Raw genomic sequence first — 22,090 nt, forward strand, 5'->3', positions numbered from 1 at the left:
GTGCATTGTGGGAAGTGTAGGCATAACAAGTAGGCTTATGGGCGTAAAAACCACTTGGTCAGTTCATCCAGATTTCATTTTATAATTTCAGATAATGCATCCTAAAGAAAACGGATTACTCCGAGTCAATTAACTGACATTAAATTATTTTGATCATTTATTAATTGTTTTTTAAGTCAAAATAGCAAAAAATTTGCATGTTTCAGCTTCTCAGATGTAAATATTTTCTTTCTTTTTTAGTCATCTATGACTTAAAGCATCACAATAGGTTTCTATATACCATCAGCTCAATTGATTAAATAATCAATATATCAATCAATAATGAAAAATAAGCACTATTTGCATTCATATTCATGGTGCATTGTGGGAATTGTAGGCAGAGAATGAGTAGAATGTGTGAAAGGACTCAGCAGTTGTGGATTTGAATTTAAAAAGTTGAAATGTTTCGGTCAATCTGAGTTAATTTTTCAATTTTCGTTAGAGGAAATAGTTCCCAACTGTCAGCACTGTGGTCTGAACATTTACCAGAGAAACCAGGATATTGTTTGTGGAAAGTCGTGATTTTAGAGCTGAAATTATCACTCACCTGACTTACTGAATTAATCAGTAACTATTTTGATAGAGTTAATAGTTTTTTCAACCAAATTTTAATTTTTCAACCAAATTCAGCCTCGAAAATGTGACGATTTGCTGTTTTCTTTGTCTTTTATGTAAATGAACTAATTTACTCATTTACTTTTTGAACTGACAAAGACAGATATGCTAATATTTCACCTCGGGCTCAGTGGAATTGCGATTTACATGATATTCCAACAGTTTATGGACTAAACATGGAAAATAACCAGCAGGTCAATTGATAATGAAAAGTGTAAGTCCAGAAAAATAGTGGTGTTCTCAATGGGTTGATCTTATGACTCACTTTCTCTTGAAGAGTAGGTGCACTTAACTTTAAACACTCACTTTTATGGGAGCAAGACAAGTGTGAAATTTGTAATGAAATGACTGAAAGAAAAAAACAGATTTAGGTTTAAAGGCTTTGAAAAAAGGGATTTTTTTTGTGAATTACACATTATCACTGCTCCTGTGTGCATAAGTGCCTGAAGTTTGCGTTTTGTAAGCAGGAAAAGACATTTTTCTAATTTGGTTGATCTGGTCCTTAAGCTGGGCAGCATGGTGGTGCAGTTATTAGCTCTGCTGCCTCACAGCAAGAAGGTTCCTCCCACAGTCCAAAGACACGCAGGTTATTTGGTGACTCTAAATTGTGAGTCTGTCTGTCTGTCTGTCTGTCAGCCCTGTGACTGGCTGGCGACCAGTCCAGGGTGTACCCTGCCTCGCGCCCAGTGTCAGCTGGGCTTGGCTCCAGCCTCCCACCTCCCTGAAGTATAAGCAGTATAGACAATGGATGGATGGTCCTGAAGCTTGGCCTGATGGCTCCAGCAGTTCTTTGGATGAACTGTAGATGGAGCCAAAAGGAAAAGAGCAGATTTACCACACTGCTGCATCTTTGGAGGGCCTGACAGTCACAGTTAAACTCCTACAGGCTGATCTGACCTAGTCCTATTATATACAGTGGTAATTCAACTTGAATATACAACATGAATACCACCGAGCATTGCCCCCATAATAAAGGTTCAATTTAAAAGTATTGTTTCACCATAAAACAGGCAGTCATGAATTTTACATCAATCAATCATTTATATTTATCTCTCATTACATCAGGACAAATGTACAGCCTCTTCTTTTAAGTAAAAGCACTAAAAAACACCTTTTGGGGGAAACAGCTGATGATCCATGTGAGAGCACTGACCTTTGAAAAGCTCAAGCGGAGCGCCCTCTAGTGGTTCACAGGTTGTATAACGGTGGCAGCAAACAGCTGGAGGTGTGTTGCACCAAATGTGTGACAGCTGAAGCTCATCAAACTGATCCTATAAAGGTAAGTGGCTTGTCCTCAAGACACCACCAAGCTGTGGTGTTAAAAATAGGTCAAACTCAACAGTAGATTCATTTATGGTAACGTCACATTGTTGTTAGTGGCCTATAATCATTAAAGCCTTGACGATTTTCAAGATTTGTCACATATTTCACTCATAATTATTAATTTTGACTCATTGCACAGCCTGGGGTTTCTTCCTGAAGTTTTTCTTTTCTAGTGCTCGCCCATGTGGGGATTCTTGAATCATTGGGTCCCTCTTAATTAAAGAGTTTGCTCTTGACGTGCTCGATATGAAAAGTCTTGAGAAAACGTTGGATATGAATTGGAGCTATATAGATAAAAGCCAACCGATTGATAATTAAAGGGTAGCAGTACCTACAGTATGGAATTTAATATGGCTCCTGGAAGCTGCCACCAGAGTAATTATGAACATTTTCTGTATTTAATTGTAATTATTTATAAACTGATACATTAAACAAATTATTACAAATGTATGAATTAAATGTACCATAAAAATCATCAGAAGAGCATCAGGAGATCAGATCAGCTGATCCATGTTGGCAGGAGTCATGGGGTCAGAGGTCATTAGCCAGCTAAGCTAAGCTAAGCTAAACTAAGCTAAGCAGCTTCATATTTAGCACACAGACATGAGTTGATCTTCTAATCTAACTCCTAGTAGAAAACAATTATATTTTTTCCCAAAATTAATCAATTCATAAATGATTATGTTATCTAACTGTCTAGTTGCACACTCCAGACTCCACAGCAAAACACATTACATGACTGTAGAAATAGATTAATGGATACAAATGCAGGAGATTCATAGTGATAGAAACACCTGCAGACAGGAAATTAGACACTCACTTTAACATTTTTTAAGGGTGGCTTCTTCTACTACACCTTTGCCACTGTGACCAGGAAACTCAGTAATAGATTACAACTGACCTTCTGAGTCATTAAACACCATCAAACATCCTTTCAGGACATGATCATCATGTGAAAGAAAACATCTGGATATAATTATCATAAAGGGGAAATGCCAAGATTTGGTTTTATAGATCAATATTTGGCACTCAGCACACTACTCGTCTAAACATAAAGTCCTTCATCGACAACAGCAATAATTAGTGAAACACAGATGTGTGTAGTTTTTTCCTGTGTGTATTTTAATGACTGATGCAGAGGACGTCATGTAAGTGTCTCTGAACTACAGACACAGAGGTGGAATAATAAAACAAAAACTACAGTGGATCAGGGTCACCTGGAGCTTGGCACGTACAGCAATGAATGATTCAACTTAAAAACATACAGTTTACAGACATACACACACATTATTTCTCTATAATCTCCTATAACACACACTTGCACATTAGCATTTAACACAGAAATGATGCAGTCTGTATATGCACGTTGGTATTCCCTCAACTTTACAGCACTTTGCTCTCCACACTCCAAATATACACAAGGGAAGTGTGTGTGTTCAGATGTGTTTGGGACAAATGCACACACATGAGGTGTGTTTTTGTGTGTGTGGATGTGTAAGCGTGTGTGTATGTATCTCTGAGAGCAGCTACAAAAATGACACACAAACACACATGCACCATTGACACTATCTCACACACAGACTACATTTCCCATGTTTTTTTTTTTTGTTTTTTTTACAATAAACCCATTCAAGATCTCCAAACAAATGAAATTCGCTGCCAGAAAACACTCTGCTGACGAAAGACACCTGCGCAGGAGCACAGGAGCGACGTCCGATAGCATACGTTTTGGTTCTAAGGCAATATTGTAGTTCCACAGGACTAGTGCTGTTGATGCAGTGTGCTGTTTGCACACTGACTGTGTCTCCTATTCAAAACCTTTACTTCCATCCTCGGTCGTCTGTCACTCAGTGTAGTTTTATTTTTAGCACCATGGGAATCTCTCCTTCAATCAGAATCGTGTCACTCCGATGGACAGCTGTGAAAATAGTCCCTTCCGATATCCTCTGAAAGAAAATAAAATGTGATTTTTTTTTTAGGGGGGGGGTGAGATGGAAACTGGAAACGTCCATGAAAGTTGCTCGGTTTGTTACAGGGTGGTGCGAACTCAAGAACAGCATGAACACACACACACACACGCACAACATAATGCAAGGCTTAACATTTACATCACAGATCATTTGGAAATTCAACATTTGCATTTAATATTTTTTTTTTTTTTCTCCATTCCACGATGGTCGTCTGCATAAACTTTTGTTTCTTCTTTTCTCAGTACACACAGACACACATACAGTAAACACAATGGGCTTCACAATAAGACATAAAATCATCTGCAGCCGTTCTGAGCTGGGCTGAAGAGACCAGTTCCCAGGCATCAAAGGCAATAAAAAGGTCTATTTAGAGTTTCTTCTCAGTTACTGTGGGTATGAGCAGCCGTCTGATCACAGTAAGTCGCACAGTTCAGGGAAAAGACTCAGGAATCCCTTTCTGGACGCAGTTTCTTTCCTTTTGTTCCTCAAGCATCCATAGTTTATAGTTCTGAATATGAATCTAGTGTGTGTATGTGTGTGTTTGTACTCTTTTGTTTGCATTTGTGCCACCATGAGTGTCTCAGTAAACTGATTTGGATCTTCAGCAACCCTCTGTCCGCACTGAGGGTAGCTTGATGTCCAGTCATGAAAACCGTCTCCTCCACAAAAATGGCTCACGCGATCGTCGGCACGTCTCCCCACGTTTGTTGAAGCCCGTCTTGATATCTCGCTGGTTTTTCCTGTCTCATCCCGGAGTGCGATGACCTGTGCAGAGCCACAGAGGAAGACAAATGTTCACATGAGTATCGTCTTCCTCCCCGTGGCTGGCGAGCGTCCACGTCTGTCTGTGGGTCCGAGCGGAGGGGACGGGCTGTACTTTTCTCGTTGCCATGGTGAAGGTCAGGGTGACAGTGGCGGGGCTGCACAGAGGTCAGAGGTCACGGGCTGCGTGTGAGGTCATTTCCTGGTGTGAAGGCTCTCCTGGAACTTGCTGCTTGTGTAGCGGATGTGGAAGCCCTTCTTGCTGATTGTGTCATCGCTATGGAAACGGATCAGCATAGCGCCGCCGGGCGAGTAGATCCCCTCCCTGGGCTGAAGAAGGGCAGATAGAGACACATGTGAAGCACTTTCTCAGGTTCATATCACTGGTTTCCACATGATTTAACTCATTACGCTCAATAATGGAACTCAGCTACAGTAGCTGTAGGCACAGTTACTCAAATACTGTATTTAAGTGCATATTTAAGGTACTTGTACTTTATTTAGTATCACTAAAAGGGTTTATTTTCACTCAGTACTTTTATTTTTAATACTAAATGAATATTTTGCTAATGACACTTTTGCCAAAACACTAATGTGTATTTTTTTTTTACAGTTTCAGAGCTTTAACTTGTAATGGAGTCATTTTTGCAGTGTGGTATTGCTACTTTTACATAAAAAAATGTAATATTTCATCTGTCACTACTGCAGTAATCCTTCACAGTGAACACCTGGTCTTATTAATACCAGGTAATGTCAGGTAGACTTTTCTTATCAATCTAAATGTAAACTGTATTGGGATACAATACACAATACCTGAAATTACTACGAAATGATTACGATACTATAGTTTGATAAATAGATATATGTTTTTGTACATAATGCTTTTTTAAACACTTCATCAGTGTTCAACATCGACACATGCAGCTGTAGAAGAGCTTTTCATTAACAAACAACTAAATACAAAAAAGTGAAGTTAAAGTAATAAGTAAGTTATTGAACTGGGAAATATCTGTTGATGTACATTCTGATGGGTTACACAACTAAAGCAAAGAAAGAGTCTGCTCATAACATTTTCAAACCAAATGGAAATGAATGGAAAATAATGGCTGCCAGAATGGCAGAAAAACATATACCTGAAATCAGACAAAGCAGACAAACACCGGCGCCGGCCTTTAACAGTCACATCAAAGATGAAAAAACAAGCTTTAGATGGGAACATAAATCCTTACCCCTGAACCGCAGAAGCGACCGAGTCGATGTGAGTTGGCGTCGTACCCGTTGTACAGCTCGATGTAGTCATAGCCGCAGTCAGCCTCCTCCTCTACCTCAAAAGTAATGAAGCTGAGCTCGATGCCGTAGCCCTGTTCAGCCGTCAGCAGCCATTCGCAGTCAGTGTGACCTGGGTAATTATTGTCTCCAAACTGGGAGTGGGAGTAAAGGTTCTTCTGACGAGCTTCTGCTTTCAGACGACCGCCACACTCTGCAGAGACACACGATAAGGAAAAAGGGACATTTTCATCTGAAAAATTAGGCATTTGGTAGATTTTGTTCATTCCCAGAGTCAGTGAACTCAGGTTAGATGTATGTGCTGCTGCGAACCACTAGAGGGAGATATTGCTCTGAAAAAGCTATTCATACTTGAGAAATCAAAGCTGGGACCTGTGAGTGATGCTGTTTACAGACACAAAAACTCCAACACATTAATAAAGGGAGTCTCAATGCTAACATACATAAACACCTAAACATGCTACACACAGACACACACCTGTGGAGTGAGTAGCTTGGAAGCCCTTCCTTTGCACTGAGGCATCAGAGATGAAGCGGAGGTACATCTTGTTGCCGGTGGAGACCAGCTGCTCCGGGATCTTACTGCCACACAATCGACCCAAGATGGCTGCCGTATCGCTGTCGCCGTCAAAGGCCTCCAGGTGATCGTATGCACATTCCTGATGCTGCTCGATCTCAAACTCATTGAAGGTCTGGAGAGGTGGAGGCAGAGAGACAGAGAGATCACTGAGTGAGATATGAGTGGGTGTTGAAAGAAGCTGTTGACCTCAGCTGTCTGCAGCTTTAATAGGGACTATTTCTTTGTTAGAAAGCAGTTCCAGTACACGTGTACAGAACTGTAGCATTTAAAAGTCATCATCAAACTGTGGCAAGTATCTGTAAGAGACAACGCTTTAATAAAAACCTTCCCCACTGAGCATTTATCACTTTTAAGAGTGATGAGAGGAGGTCTGTAGGTGATTAAGTCACTTTCACAGATAGATAGTCCTTCACTTGTTATGCCAGTGCTGAAAACTCAGAAGAGGTCAAAGCTAAAGGTGCTGCTCAGACTTTTTCTTTTCTCTGTGCACCTTGGAAGAAGGTGAAGTTGTGCCAGACATCCCTGCTCTGCTTCTACAGCAGAAATTGACATCAGATCTGCCGGCACCAGATGATCTGTGCTGCGCTCCTTGTTTCGGCCGGTAAAGCAGTTTTAGTTTTCTGGGTGAACCAATGAAGCCGAACTGACAGACTGTCAAACTCAGTGGTACACAAAGCATTGTCAAATACAGTGTAGGTGTTCTAAGTCTTCTTGGTGATGTTCTTACATGTTCAGAGGAATTACAACAAAGCCACAAATGTGTGTGCAAAAGTTCACGTGTGTATACAACTGAATTCGTGGGAAAGAAGAATCGACAGAGATAAAGCAACGACAATGAGAGGCAGTCAGAGTGAAAAGATCCTCTGTTAAGAGCTTTTTCATATAATGTTTTCTTATTCTGACTTAATGTAGCTGTATGGAGAAGCTAGAAAACTAAACTTTACTGGGCAACACTGAATTATCATTCATTAGGAGTCATGGTTCTGACCACCTGATGGATGTTTTGGTCACCTATGAACTGTTTTGGTCTCCTCCTGCTCCTGAGAAAATGATCTGGCTTTTTAGCTACTAAGTGCTCCATTGTGGTCACCAGATAGTCCCTTAGTTTGTCTGAAAGCTGTTAGGGTGTAAGGTCGGTGGCGTATAGTGAGATTTTAGAGCTTTTCATCTGGAAACATATGAAATAACAGCTATGAGTTACGATAATTGCCAGAAAATCAAAACAATAAGCTAAAAGTTGCTATAAAGGTACATGCAGTCATGTGATCCATTGGTAATATTAAAACATTTTTAAAAAATGAATTAATTACAAATCATTTTTCAGGCTCTTCTGTCAGTGTCGCACACCTTCAAAACTCTTTCAAACCAAAATAAATATATTTGCATTTCATATTCCCATATTCTCACCCCTGCCTCCCTCCGTCTTTGCCTACACAGTTCTTACACACTGACATGCATGTACACAGTGTCACGATTCATAATCTAATCAAGTCAATGTGAGCTGAGTCATAACACCTTGCAGGCCTGTCTCCCACACACAGTCACACACCTCTCTGATTGTGTCCCGAGCAGTGCTCCATCAAGCCACCACAAACACCACAGCGATCGGATTTTTAGCAGCCAGATGTAAGGAGAAAGGAGAGCGAAGGTGGGCCGATGTGAGGATGTCATTACTGAGAGGGGAAGTGTTTGATTCTACGGTCGTGATGCCTTCCAGATGTTTCTAACTGTAGCGGGGGTGAGACACTGGGGAGTGGATCTGTTTACTACTCCCAAGAGTATTTAGAGTGTGTGTGTGTGTGTGTGGGGGGGACAGACAGAGAGCGAAGAAGCAATAACAGAATGACCTTCACGTCTATGCTCAGATTTCTGGTATTAAATTTATCCCGCTGTGATGTCATTACTGTGGATATAGAAAGCACCCCTGATAATCTCAACACACACACAAACATAAGCACACACACACACATTAACAAAACACACAGAAGAGCACATTTCCCGATTTGTGTGTATTTGAGTGTAAATCACATGTAGTCACACGTTCAAATCAAAGTAAAAACTGCTAAATGTGTGATCACAGCTGATGATGTAATTTGTGTTTTCAGTTACGTAAGCGGCGATAAGAGATTATTAAAATGGAATACAGTTGATAAAAAACATTTGATAAAATGCAGCAAGCTCAGCATGTGGAAGTGAGGTGAAGAGCCAAATCCAAATACTTACCAAAGACTACACACTGTACTCTGTGTGTGTGTGTGTGTGTGTGTGTGTGTGTGTGTGTGTGTGCGCGCGTGCATATGACTATGTGTGTGTACTTTGTAAAGATTGCCCTGTGTTTGTGTGTGTCACTCTATTTACATGAGAACACGAGTGGACTTAAGGAGGATTATCTGAAGCACGCTGTGTGAACGTGAGCATGTGAGCTGCTGTACTTGTATCTTTCTGAGGACCAATTTGGGTTTCAGGAACGAGATATAAACACATTTCTTTAGATTAGATGATCAACTGATTTGTTAACTGAAATGAACAGAGAAAAGACAAAAAAAAGTGATGTTTCAGGCTCAAATGCCAGCCAAGTCACATCTGCTCTAATGTGAGGGTTTGCTGTGATATGTGATAACAAAATGAATATTTTAAGACTGTGGGTCAGACAAAGCAAGTCACCTCAGGCTTTAGGGAATCGTTATCAGCAATGCTCCCTATTTTCTGATATTCTACAGACCAAACCATGAACGTCCTCACTTCATCAAAGGGCTGTCTGATGGTTAACACTAAGCTTTAGTATCAAGATTAAGGTATCAAGTTAAGGTTAGGTAAGTACTGGGGTTAGGCACACAGTTGGTTAGGGCTACGCTATGTCAGTGAGAAGTACAAATGTGTGCGTGTGTGTGTGTGTGATTCTGCATGTTGAGCAAACAGCGCGTGGCATCTTCAGTAAATGCACCTGAGTCAGGAGACACCCCATTTGCATCAAAGCTAACACTGTTAGCCAAACACCGTCTGTCTGAGCTAACATACTGTCACACAAGTTGAGTTTATCTCCTTTGGATAAATAACCATGCCGACCAGACATTGAACTTTCGCCGAAGACAATATGTCTGTTAACTCCTAAATACGTACGTCTGCAGTAACTCTGCAGGAAAATGTGGAGACGACCATCGGTGGTGACAGATAGTATGGTAAATGCATACTTGCACAAATGCATGTGTGCACATGCAGGCTAAACGCACACACACACACACGGAAAGACACAAGGACACAGATGGCCACTGCCCAAGGCCTCTTTCTAACGCATGAGCACACGCTTGCAGTTAACCCGAATATACAAACGTGCACTTTCTCCCCGTTTCACATTTGGGTTTCATAAGTGGAACATGGGAAAGAGAGATCATGAAGCTAGAAGCGTTTACATATGACACGACCCCATAGACAGAATAATGTAATGTTATGAGGAAGGGAAGAAGGCCAATAATGCTTAAGGGTTTAAAGAGGGAAAGAAAAAATCCTTCACAAGCCTGATTTCAACACACTTACTATCTTGACTCGGTGTCCCGGCGTGGCTGTGATGTCCCAGGTGCACTCCTTACGGCTAGGGTACTTGTCGGGCCAGTTAGGGCTGCTCAGGGTCCCACTGGGGCTGTGGATCTTATGCTCACACTCAGCTGAACACACACAAATGCATGTCCACACACACACACATAAACACACACATACACACACACACACACACACACACACACACACAGAGAGGAAGTTAAAATCATGGCTGCACAGGAAAAGGTCAAAGGAAATGGAAAGGGAACGGGAAGGAGAGAAACAAGAGAACCAAAAGAGAGGGAAAAGATTTCAAAGAAACACATCCTGATGACAAGTTCAGTGTGAATTTCACATGAACGCATGCACGCATGCCTTAAACAAACACTGCTACAGTCAGCCTGCTGTACTTTGATGCATTGGTGCATCAAAGTACAGCACACAAAAATATCTCTATTAGTAGAAGTACAAGGCATCTATTACATACAATGTTTAAACATGGAATTAACATTATTATTCTGGATGTTATTCAAACCTTGAATGTGATAGAAGCAAGAGCATAATATGGACCCATGACAGAGAAAGTGTAATTTTTTTGTGCTTCTAGATACATTCAGACAGTTTTTTTAACCATTACTATTGCTAACACTGCTATCTAAAATCCCAGCCCGTGGTGATTGGATATTCATCACAACATCTAATTATAGAGATTGCACACCATTAATGCAAACAGCAGTTTTCATCCATTCACATTTAGGATCCAGGATCCATTCTGAGTTAATCAACAAAAGTCTAGTGACAAATGAAAGGAAAACCCTGAATACATTAATAAAGAAACATGAGAAATTCAGATGCTGCAATACATTGTAGAAGGGGTCAAGAAGGATGTGAATCATGAGCTGCAGCCTTCACAGTCACCAGATCGCAACACAATTAGCGCCACAACTCTGATTTGTACCTCTGGCTTCTTCAAAGCAACAAAAACAAATGTCTGCAAAGGAAATACCTCTGGGAGCTAAAGCTTTGCCCACGTTGCTGCTCTATTGTGAGAAATAGTTACTCAGTAGTAGGGCTGTATGGAAAGTCATTATCTTTTACATTTTAAGCTTCTGCTGGAGGTATTTGAATGAAGCTTTGAAAGTCTGCCTTAGAAATCAATAACTAATCCTCAATTTGTGTGTGTGTGTGTGTCTATGGAGTGAGTTAATGCCATGCCATGGCTTAATGATGTTGATGAGAGGCAGGAGGCATGCACAAGACAACAAGATGTATTCCAGAGTGACAGTTTTTATTAAGAGTCAGACAAACTGAACCCAGGTACACAATGAGATGGATAAGAACAATGTATAAATGTGAAGGAGAGTTTTCTAACAGGCAAAGTATTAAATACATATATTCCACACACACTATTGTAATAATAGACCGTCACACCTTGTGCAGTTAAAAGGTCTAGCTACTTACACCATACAGATTTAAAGTCTGACAACAGCTTGTGTCATGATTGTGTTGTCTGACATAGCAGCAAAAGCATCTTTTCACATTATCAATCATCATCTGTAACAGGAAATGTAACTTTACAGCGCCACAGCATCATAATTTTATCAATAGTTAGGTTAATAAACCAACAGTTTCAAGTTTGACAGATTTTTTCATGACAAAGATTAAACGGGATCCCTGAGTCCATGAGGAAAACAGACTTTTGTCTTTCCTCCTTTCTTTTCTTTTCCACTGCTGGTGTCTCACACACCTCTGGCAGGTGACTATCACTAAAAGGTGATGTTTATATTAATTCAACAAGTCACGCTATCCAAACTATCTCCACATGTAGAGACTTTCACACACACACACACACACACATACTGTATGTATGTACATAACCACACACGGACACAAGCTGTGTGATAGGAATATGGCTTTACATGACTCTGCAAGGTTACTGGGTTAAGCTGGTGTGATGCACACAAAAACACACACACACACACACACACAGGAAGACAGCGAAGCTTTCAAGCTCCCAGATGTTTGAAACATGAGTGTTTTTATGAGCAGCACAGGGAGCCCTTAGTGAGGTGTGTATTGATGTGGTGTGTGTGTACACGTTCAAAAGTTCAACTTCAAAGAGCTGAGTATAATATGTCAATTCAACAGTTTGTGTGTGTGTGTGTGTGTGTGTGTGTGTGTGTGTGTGTGTGTGTGTGCGCACATTGGAATCTGCGAACAGCTTTTAATAAACAATATTTTCTGTCAAACTGAAACCTTTTCCCCTCAGTTTCTCACACACGAACACAAACACACATCAGAGTGAACATCGCATTGGTGACTCGCAGGCAAAGCTGTTTTTAAGTCCTTTGAGACAAACTCGAGTTCAGCCTCAGCTCGTTCAGAGTAAGTCTCAGGACAGTCCCTACCCCTGGATGGACCAGTGTTCTGTCACAAAAATATGCTCTACCATAACTTCATGACAAATATGTGATCTATAACTTCACTTTATAGGTTATTTCTCTGATAATTACCTTGAACTTTGCAAAGTCTGATTGTGCTGCAGCTTTGCACCTTTTGGGTCCAAAACAAGCCTCAAGTCTTTAGGAGTAAGTCTCAAGTCCTTCAGTGTGTCTGTGAAGTCCCAGTGAGCAGCGTTATAGTGTCTGAAGACCAGAGATGTCTTTAAGTCTTTTGGGACCAGCCCTGTTCAAATCTTTAGTCACTGAGACAAGTCCAAGTCAAGTCTGAAGTCTTTAATATTAAAGCAAGAGTCTTTTGGAGTAAGTGAGGGCAAGTTCAAGTCAAGCAACTCGTTCCAGAGCTATAATGACTATCAGCTCTGTCTTTAAGCATTTGGGGCCAGTTTAATTAAGAGAGAAGTCAAAGTCAAATCTAAAGTCTTTCAATGGAAGTCCCAAGTCCAAGTTAAGTCTCAAGAGTTTCAGAGTAAGTCACAAATCATAATGGCAAGTTAAGGATGAAAATCTTTTAGGTAACAGTGAGTGTTACAATGACATTTTTTTTCCATTTTTTTAGGTCAAAGCTTTAATGTCTCACAGCCCTGAAGTCAAACTCATGTCTCCAGTCCTCACGTTTGTAACTCAATGTGACGTCTTTTTCCTCAACTCTACAGCTCTGCTTGCAAGCTCCAAGTGTGAAAATTCACGTATGTAAAGCAAACACTATCCTCAAATGGAAAGGGCCAGCCTGTTGTCATGTGGACTCTGATGTGGATGGACAGAGTAAGGGCTGTACGATGGACGATGGCTGTTCTTGTGAAGGAGCACATGCTTGTGTGAATGTGGCAGCACGTGCACGTGCGGCCCGATGTTTTTATGCCAGTGTGTGTGCAGATGTGAATGTACGTGAAACCCACCTTCCTTACAGTCATGTTTGTTCTCATGCAGTACAAAGCCATGGCGACACTGACAAACGTAAGAGCCCACTGTGTTGATGCACTCGTGCTGGCAGCCGCCGTTGTCCTTGCTGCACTCATCTTTGTCTGTGAGAGATACACATGCAACACATCACTCATGTGGAAACAGCGAAAAAGACGAGGTGGGGGGTGGGGGGGGGGGGGCAAGGAGTCAAGCAGGGGAGAGGAGTGGAAGGACGAGACTTTAAGGAAGGAGAGGAACGTTTTGGAAAAAGAACAAGAGATGATAAGGAAAAAGGTGAGAGACAGTAGAGGAAACGCACAGTGGTGTAAGGAGAGGACCAGATGAAGGAAGGTAAGTTCAACAAAAAAGGTACAGTACAAATAAGAGAAGGTGATAAATGGCAAATAAAGAGAAACGTGAACATCAATATCTAGCAGTCATGTTGGGCAGTCACCCAGAACAACTGTGGGACTGCACAATACTGTTCATTATTCACCTGTCAAGTTAAAGTTTAGTTTTTTGTTACAATGCTGAGAGTTAAAACCAGGAGAGAGTTGGTTGACAGTGCGCTAAACCCTTCTAGTTTGTCCAGTCTTGGCTGGAGCAGGCCTGTCAAGCTTTGGATTTCTCCACATATCGTTTTCCTAAACCAAGAACATAACAGCAAAAGTGTAAAACAGTGTGGTTGTCAAACATAAGCTTCTCTAAATGTTAGCATGCTTGATAACTACATTATTTTGAGGGGATACATTTAAAAACATTCAGAACTGCCACAAACCACTGTTTAATATATCCTGGATACTATTGCTGTACATCAGAGGCTCTGTCCTGCACTTCATTGGATTTATTGTTAACCTCCACTCATTGCACAACATAATGTTACTGTCATTGAATAATCCACATCCCTTCTCTCTTGTAAAAATGAAATATACTTTTACAAGGAAAAATAAGGAAGGACTAACAATGTTAGTGAGTGAGTGAGTGAGTGAGTGAGTGAGTGAGTGAGTGAGTGAGTGAGTGAGTGAGTGAGTGAGTGAGTGAGTGAGTGAGTGAGTGAGTCTTTGTGCTGCTCTGGGGGTTCATGGCTTTGGATGCTCTGTGGTCAAACTGAGGCCTTGGCTCCAAAACTTCTCTGAGCTTAACAGCTGTTTCCAGATCAGCTGTGCTGTCCTCGGGCCAGACCACCGCTGCTTTATCAGTCTGATGTGTTCACCCAGCCAACTGAGGAGAAACTGTAAAATGCGACGAGAGCTACCGTCTTCACATTTGGATCTTGTAGGCCCATAAATTTGGAAAGATGATGGAGACCCAGATCTGTGTGATATTAATGTCCACCACCACAGTACTCGGTAGGATATGTGGGGCATTAAGTTGTCATGGTGACGCCTAAATATGCAGACCAAAAATTCCCCCCATAAATAAACTCATTACATTGTGGAGCACACAGCTCCATAAATTTACATACAAACAAGTAGAGCTGTTTTTGACGAAAGTACAACGCCTTACTGCTGTATAACAAATGGTTGTTGTTTTTTGCTGATTAATCCTCTCCTTGGCTCCAATAATGATCTCACTAACCCAACTGGCTATGTTTTATTTTATGATAGTGACACTGTAATAATGGTTCAACAGAGAACAACTGATACAATTAAAGAGATTCTGGGAAATACACAGAATTTCCCAGATATTTCTTTGGAAATTTGAGGTTCTCCACAAGACCTTAGATAAAGTTCTCTGTAAACTTGAACAGTTTACAAAGTTTATAATGACGGTCAGACTGCTGCTTGTTAAGGGACTTAACGCTTCTCTCTCTCACTTCTCGCTCATTTTCTCTCCCTCATCCTTTAATTTGTGCCTTCTTCAAACAACACGGCTTCTCCTCATTATGGCTGGGTGATGACAAAGCCCTTTAGTGAAGCTGAACGCTGGGAGAACAGAGCGGCTCACAGGGTGGAGGTGGAAGGAGCAGGGAAAGACTCGCTCTGTGTGGCGCTGCTGCCACGTTGACAACTGTGAAGGTGTCAAAGACAGAAACAGAGAGGTGGGGATTTACAGATGACCGCACAGGAAGACAGAGCATGTACGGGGGAGAGTGTGGGAGACAGAAAAGAGTGTGTTTGTGACTGTGAGTGAGAGACAGATTCCTATAAAGAGATATCAGATTAGACACAGACGCTGAGTCTCACCTCAACTCAAGAGCTTGTGAATCAAACTAGATCTGCTTTTAATGAAACCACTAAATCCTCTCTCTCCCTCTTGCTCTGTGTGTGTGAGTGTTTGTGTGTGTGTGTTTGTCTGTGTCTGATGTGGTATTACGGTGCTATTGTGGGCTCAGTCTCACCCTATCACAGGCTAAGAAGCTTTGCAGTTGATGCTACACAGTGCTCATTGTAGCTTTCTTCAGGTCAAGCACACAATGTCGACATGCACACACACATGCTTGCACACACTCACAAACACACTCACACACACTCACATGGATTAGTAGTGTGTGGGAGGCCGGAGGGACCTCCCTAAAGCTGCTGGATCTTTGCCAACCAAAAGCTATCCCTGGAAGCTTCTGACAATAGCAGAAACACTCACACAGCAACTTTCAACACACACACACACATTATCTATATCTGAGTAAGTGATTTCTCTGCGAAACACTCGACGGAGCGGTTTAAGTGTGTATCGTTCTGCAGGTAGCTGAACTTTGACTTCACTTCCTCTGAAGGAGGGGGAAGCGTCCAAAGTGTTACACTGAAGTTGCCTTTTGGATCAGTTTCCATTTCCCTTTTAGTTACTGTAAATGTTAGAGTAAGAAAAGAGAAATTTGGATTTTTCTTCAGGACAACTTCCTAAAATTGTTATCGTCTAAACTTAACAGCCAACAAATTCATCCCTGCGACAGTGAGTAGGGGATATTTGTTGTGTTTTCACCGGGGAATCATAGCTGTGTCCCAATTCCATACTGCATACTAATTAAATCAAATTAAATTCAATCTAATTTAAGATTAAATAAATAGAGGGCAGTTAAGACATTTCTGGAACACACCAGACAATGAAAAAGTAATCATTTGCATACAAAGAATAATAGGAGCATTTTGAAATACAAAAATATGCCACAATATGGCAAATGTAATGTAATGCAAAATCATATAAATAATCAAATAGAATCAAATATTAAAATAGTAATGAGCTGTGTTGTACTGTGTTTATATAGGACCATTACAGGACTCTCTTCATATGTGTTAGCAAAGCTTCAGCAACACATGAATTAATTCAGAACACAGAAATCTGTATTACAAATTATTATTCTGCTGAAAGTTGATAAATGTTAATATTGTGTCTTCACCCATTTCATCACCTAGTTGATACTATTCGTATGTAACATCGAATCGGGACAAAGCACATGCTTCCCTTTGGAGGAGAATGGGCTGAACAGTGATCCACGCCATTAAAACAGGATCCATCCATTCCCCCATCACACGGTAGATCAGAGCCAATCAGAGACGCCAACTGTGAGGTCATGTTACCTCTGACCTTTGATGAGGCCGCCAGCTTGTTGTTGACATGGCCACGAGTGGGAGAGCGGCCGCGCTTTATGTCCTGGCATGACTCAAACACAATCATACGCTCTTGACACAGAGCCAGCCTGTCTGAGGGAGAGAGGGCAGAGCGCAGGGTGGGAGCAGGACGAGGCTCAGGAGTCACAGCATGACGGACAGACACAACACATGTAGACAGGCAGAAAAACTGAGGGGTTTGCTCACACATGTGTATATCTCCACAAATACTTAACCATGCAAGCAGACGTTCACACAAATGGAGGTGGGCAGAGCACGCAAAATCTGGAACAGCTTTCCATCTCAAACTAACAGTTGGCTTTAATGTAACAATGACAATTACCTTTTCTTAACCTTAACTACGTGTTCCAGTTGTCTAAACATAACCATTTTAACCAAATAGTAGCTGCTATGGTTGGATATTGTAGGTATCATTAATCAACACAATGGAATTAATTAAAACAAATTAGAAAACATTGGCAATTTACATTCAAAAGCAACTTTTGAGGAGGGGAGTGCAGGTTTATCCAATATAAATGTTGTTATATAGGGAAAGAAATCCCTGCAGAAGACATTCTGTGGGTGGATACAAACCAGTGAAGCACCCAGTGAGCTATTACAAAAATCTCCATCAAAATTTACACCACAGACGGCAGTTTCACGCTGAAATGAAAATATCCAAATATTCACACTAGAGGCTTCTCAAACCACTGCTGGAGCATAATCAACTTCTTCAATTTTCTAGCTGTCTGCTCAGTTTGTTCCACAGAAAATACACTGCTCTGCCCACCCATGACACACACATATACTGTACAAGCACCCAGACACACACAGATGTAACGCGTGTCTTACCGGAGAAGAAGTGAGCCTTGAAGCCTTTCTTGGAGACAGTATTGTCGGACTTGAACTCAATTCTCATGTTGTTGTACTGAGAGGTGATGACCTCAGGGACCTCGGTGCCACAGTATTTACCGTGCAGCTTGGAGTCGGATGAAAGGCCGCTCCGTACCTCCACGTAGTCGTATTTACACACCTAAACACACAAATAAGGCTCTTATTGGCTACTATGGCTAGCATCTCCCTTTTCCTGTTATGAGCAGACAACACCGATAGACTCACCTCATTTCCCTCCAGCTCAAAGGCCTCAAATTGCATGGAGATGCGGTACTGAGTGGGAGCGACCACCTGCCACACACAGTTCTTGTTGGGTGGATACTCTTTGGGCCAACCAGGAGTGCTGATGGTCCCGTTCAACTTGGAGAGGAGACCGCCACATGCCGCTGGGAAAAAAAACAAATAATTCAGACACACACAAGCCTTGGAAGTGATACAACATGGACGGAATTACATAGAAAAAGTTTTACATTTTGATGATTTTGATGCTGTTTTAGGATTGCCCTGAGCCGGACAAACCTTATTGTACACTAGCAGGTGGTAGTAGATCTGAATTATTGCGTTCCAAACTGCACCAGCTGGAACCCATCAAATCCACAATTTTCCCAACATGTTAAGAAACAGAGTTCTCATGTTTGAGTGGCTGGTTTCATGCAATGAGGAGGTTTTACTGCCACATTTTTGACAAACGCAGTTGTGCACTGTATTTATATCAGTTACATTTCTGATACGATGTAGTTAAGAATGAATGAATGTGAAGAATGTGGAGGACAAACTGGTGCTTTGTCGGTCGCAGACTCTGCTTTAACTAATGATGCCATTGGGATCATCATTGGGTAAAGTAACGCAAGTCACTCCTAAGACACAATTACATCTGCACAGTTCGCTCTTCAAAGAAATAAAGCAACACCACAATTTGGATGTTTCACGAGCAAAGCTTTTTCTCTCTCTGTGCCTCAGAAGTGGTTGGTTCAGTTGTTTCAGTATGTGGGTCATTACGGGTAGTTAATTTATTTCGGGGGATTAAAGGACCTTCACAGCATTAGTGGCATTGGAACAGGGAGGCATGTGGCTTTGTGTCAGAAAGATGTTTTTTCCTGTTGATGGAGGCTGTTCGGATGTTTTTTTCAGATGAGTTGGAGTCATATCCTACAGAAACACACAGCAGCATACAAAGGAATGCACATACAAACATGAATTCAGCATTCCACACACACACACACACACACACACGAAGTTACCTTCACAGCTCTTCTTGTCTGGAGCTAGTTCATAGCCTGGGTCACAGGCGCACTTGAAGCTGCCGAGAGTGTTTACACACCTCTGTTCACATCCACCATTGTCTGGCTTGGCACACTCATCCTCCTCTGGAGAACACACACATCAGAGCATATTTACACACACACACACATAAAGAATGCTTTAGTTAAAAAGCCATGTGAGAAAATAGTCAACTAAAAGACATGCACAAACACACATACACACACACACCTTTGAAAAAGTTGGCAGCAAAGCCGGCCTTGTTTACCGTCCCGTCTGAGACAAACTTCATCCACAGTGTGTGTGAGGTGGAACGCACATCCTCAGGTTTGTCGTAGCCACAGAATCGACCAATCAGAGGGCTCGTCTCCAGAGGGCCGTCTCGGACCTCCAGGTAGTCATAAGCACAGCTGTCGTGCCTCTCGATCTACAAAAACATTCACTGCTGTGAATATTAAAGCGACAGTAACAATTTCAGCTCTGCGTGCAGCACAAAACGTCTTCCTGCCTTTAAGATCGTAATTGTTAAAATGATCAACAAGGCAACTTCAGAAGGAAAATTCAGACTTTTTACAAGTTGAGCCTTGCTGTGCAGTTTTAGCTATAATTTATATTGGCTACAACATTTTACTTTGAAGTTAATATTGATAATAGGAAGAACAATAAACCTCATTTCCACGGCATGTTTGATAAATGCAGCACAACGTGTTTTACAGCAAAGAAATTACATACAACAAGTGCTTCATGTAGAACTGACAAAATGAACATAAAAAACATATTAAAACATTAAAATATGAACTGCACAATTAATCACCTATTAATCATGATGGAAAATGAGGTAAATCACATATTATCATTCCCTTAAGGTCAAAGTTGCATAAAGATGATTCTCTTCCAATTGTATTATGTATGTTTAAGAATAAGCAGACACAGAATAGAGTAAAATCTTATTGTATATTGTACAAAATGTATTTAGCTTTTTATTTATATTTAATGCTTCTGCAAAAAAAACTTTCAAGCCAATAATAAGCCAAATGAATAGACAATAAATAAAAATTGAATAAAAGTAGGAGTGAACAGACCAGAAGGGAATAAAAAAAGAGTATATGTAGAGTAATAAGAGATACTATGGAGTAGAAAAGTGTGTGGGACTACTGGACGTTTAAAAGAACTTGATTTAAGCTGCTGTGTAAAGGTGACCTTTGACCTTACATGTGTGAAGTGAAGTCGGGGATAGATTGAGCAGTTTAGCACACTGACATTTTTACAGCGTTCAAACTAATCCTCAACTGCCTGCCCTGTGTCTGCACATGCACACACACACACACACATCACCACCGTTATTAACTTCATAGCAGCTATACGAGCGTGAAATTTGACCCAGACATTCTTGAGCACACACATACACACACATAAGGAGTGAGTCACCTCGAAGGCCTGGAAGCTGAGCCCAACGTTGTATCCCTCCGACACAGTGATCCTCCACACACACTCTTTGGAGGGTCTGTAGTCATCAGGATAGTTGGGAGATTGAATCTGTCCTGAGTCCTTGGTGATTTCCCCTCCACAGATCGCTGCAGATAGGCAGAAAGAGAGAGACAAAGAGAGAGAGAGGGAGAGAGACAGGATAGATTAGCATTAACTAGCAACACGTGAAACACATTGTGTGTGTATGAATTATGAAAGCTCAGAGAAAACTCCTCAATCCTGACATAGCGAATGAAACCAGCCCTCGTTTCATCATGTACACAATCTGTGTATTTCTATATTTATGTATTTCTTTGATTACTTGTTTGTTTCTAAAGTAGAGGTGTTACCTTCATAAATGGCAGCGAAGCCTTTTCCCACCCAGTTGCTGCTGCTGCGGAACTCAATCCACATCCTGCTGTCAGTGGAGATCAAGACATCAGGAACTTTATCTCCACAAAACCTGCCTGTTAAAAACACACACATAAACACGAACCCTGTAAGAATCCTATCACGTGTTGTCCAATGATTGTTGGTGAAGTGCAGCGTATAAGTGATGTGAAATATCTGAGGAAAACTTAATAACACTTCTAAACCTTACAGCATTTCTTCCTGTTACTGTGAAAGGGTCTGTGATCAGACTGACCCTGTATCAAAAAACACAGCCTCCTCAGTCATCCTCTGTCAGTACAATACCTGCTCATATAATGCTATCATCAGTGTGAACAGTGTTTACGATGGTTTCAGCAGAATTAAAAAAAATATGTATATAAGGAACGAGAAACTTTATTAAAGGGTAACCAGCGCCCTACTGCCCTCCTTCAGCTCACCCCTGGCTGACTGTCCCTGGATCTTACCGAGCAGTGGGGCTTTCCTCCAGTATCCGTCCCGAACCTCAATGTAGTCATACCAGCACAAACTGCTTTTATACAGATCCATGGTGGTGAAGTTAAGAACAATCTGGAGGAGCAAAAGTAGCTATTTAGTGTACTTCATAGTGATATTTATACTTTAGAGACCAGATGAGGTGAAGCAGAAAAGAGGAAGAGGGTGGCACCTGTAGTGTTAGGGTATTATCAGTCAATGGTTATTCTGTCAGCAGCCTCATTGGTATTATATGCAAATTCATGTGTGTGTGTGTGTGTGTGTGTGTGTGTGTGTGTGTGTGTGTGTGTGTGTGTGTGTATGTGTGTACCTTTTCTCCGGGTGTAACAGATATTCTCCAGACACAGTGTGTGTATGAAGGGTATCCGTTGGGGTAACCGGGAGACGAGAAGTTGCCAGTTGATTCTTGAAGCGTCTCTCCGCATGCTGCAACACACACACACACACACACAGATGGAGTTACATTTTTGTGGTGAGTCCTGCTGTTGTGTATAATCCTTTCAGCTGTGTACTGATACTTACGATTGGTACATTTCTACAGAACACATGGCTCTCATATCTATT

General features: G+C 41.3%; 2 protein-coding genes across 3 annotated transcripts in view; one reads left to right on the forward strand and one right to left on the reverse strand.

The window, feature by feature from the left end:
* LOC139199398 (oxysterol-binding protein 1-like) overlaps positions 1–12,282 on the forward strand; it is a 50,517-nt gene extending 38,235 nt beyond the window's left edge. The window contains exon 17 of the transcript XR_011584125.1: positions 12,259–12,282. The gene's annotated coding sequence lies outside the window, so the exon portion shown is untranslated. The remainder of the gene's footprint in view (positions 1–12,258) is intronic.
* Positions 3,099–22,090, reverse strand: part of tll1 (tolloid-like 1) — a 44,753-nt gene continuing 25,761 nt past the window's right edge. For both annotated transcript variants that reach the window (XM_070828463.1, XM_070828462.1), the window contains 13 exons: positions 21,837–21,952; positions 21,499–21,601; positions 20,992–21,108; positions 20,603–20,748; positions 19,406–19,601; positions 19,156–19,281; positions 18,140–18,300; positions 17,873–18,053; positions 13,469–13,594; positions 10,111–10,238; positions 6,475–6,688; positions 5,939–6,189; positions 3,099–5,039 (listed from right to left, as the gene is read on the reverse strand). In XM_070828463.1, the coding sequence (XP_070684564.1) occupies positions 4,905–5,039; positions 5,939–6,189; positions 6,475–6,688; positions 10,111–10,238; positions 13,469–13,594; positions 17,873–18,053; positions 18,140–18,300; positions 19,156–19,281; positions 19,406–19,601; positions 20,603–20,748; positions 20,992–21,108; positions 21,499–21,601; positions 21,837–21,952 (2,000 nt within the window). In that variant the 3' untranslated portion in view covers positions 3,099–4,904. The remainder of the gene's footprint in view (positions 5,040–5,938; positions 6,190–6,474; positions 6,689–10,110; positions 10,239–13,468; positions 13,595–17,872; positions 18,054–18,139; positions 18,301–19,155; positions 19,282–19,405; positions 19,602–20,602; positions 20,749–20,991; positions 21,109–21,498; positions 21,602–21,836; positions 21,953–22,090) is intronic.

The sequence above is a fragment of the Pempheris klunzingeri genome, chromosome 3 (assembly GCF_042242105.1).
Source record: "Pempheris klunzingeri isolate RE-2024b chromosome 3, fPemKlu1.hap1, whole genome shotgun sequence".
Taxonomy (NCBI): domain Eukaryota; kingdom Metazoa; phylum Chordata; class Actinopteri; order Acropomatiformes; family Pempheridae; genus Pempheris; species Pempheris klunzingeri.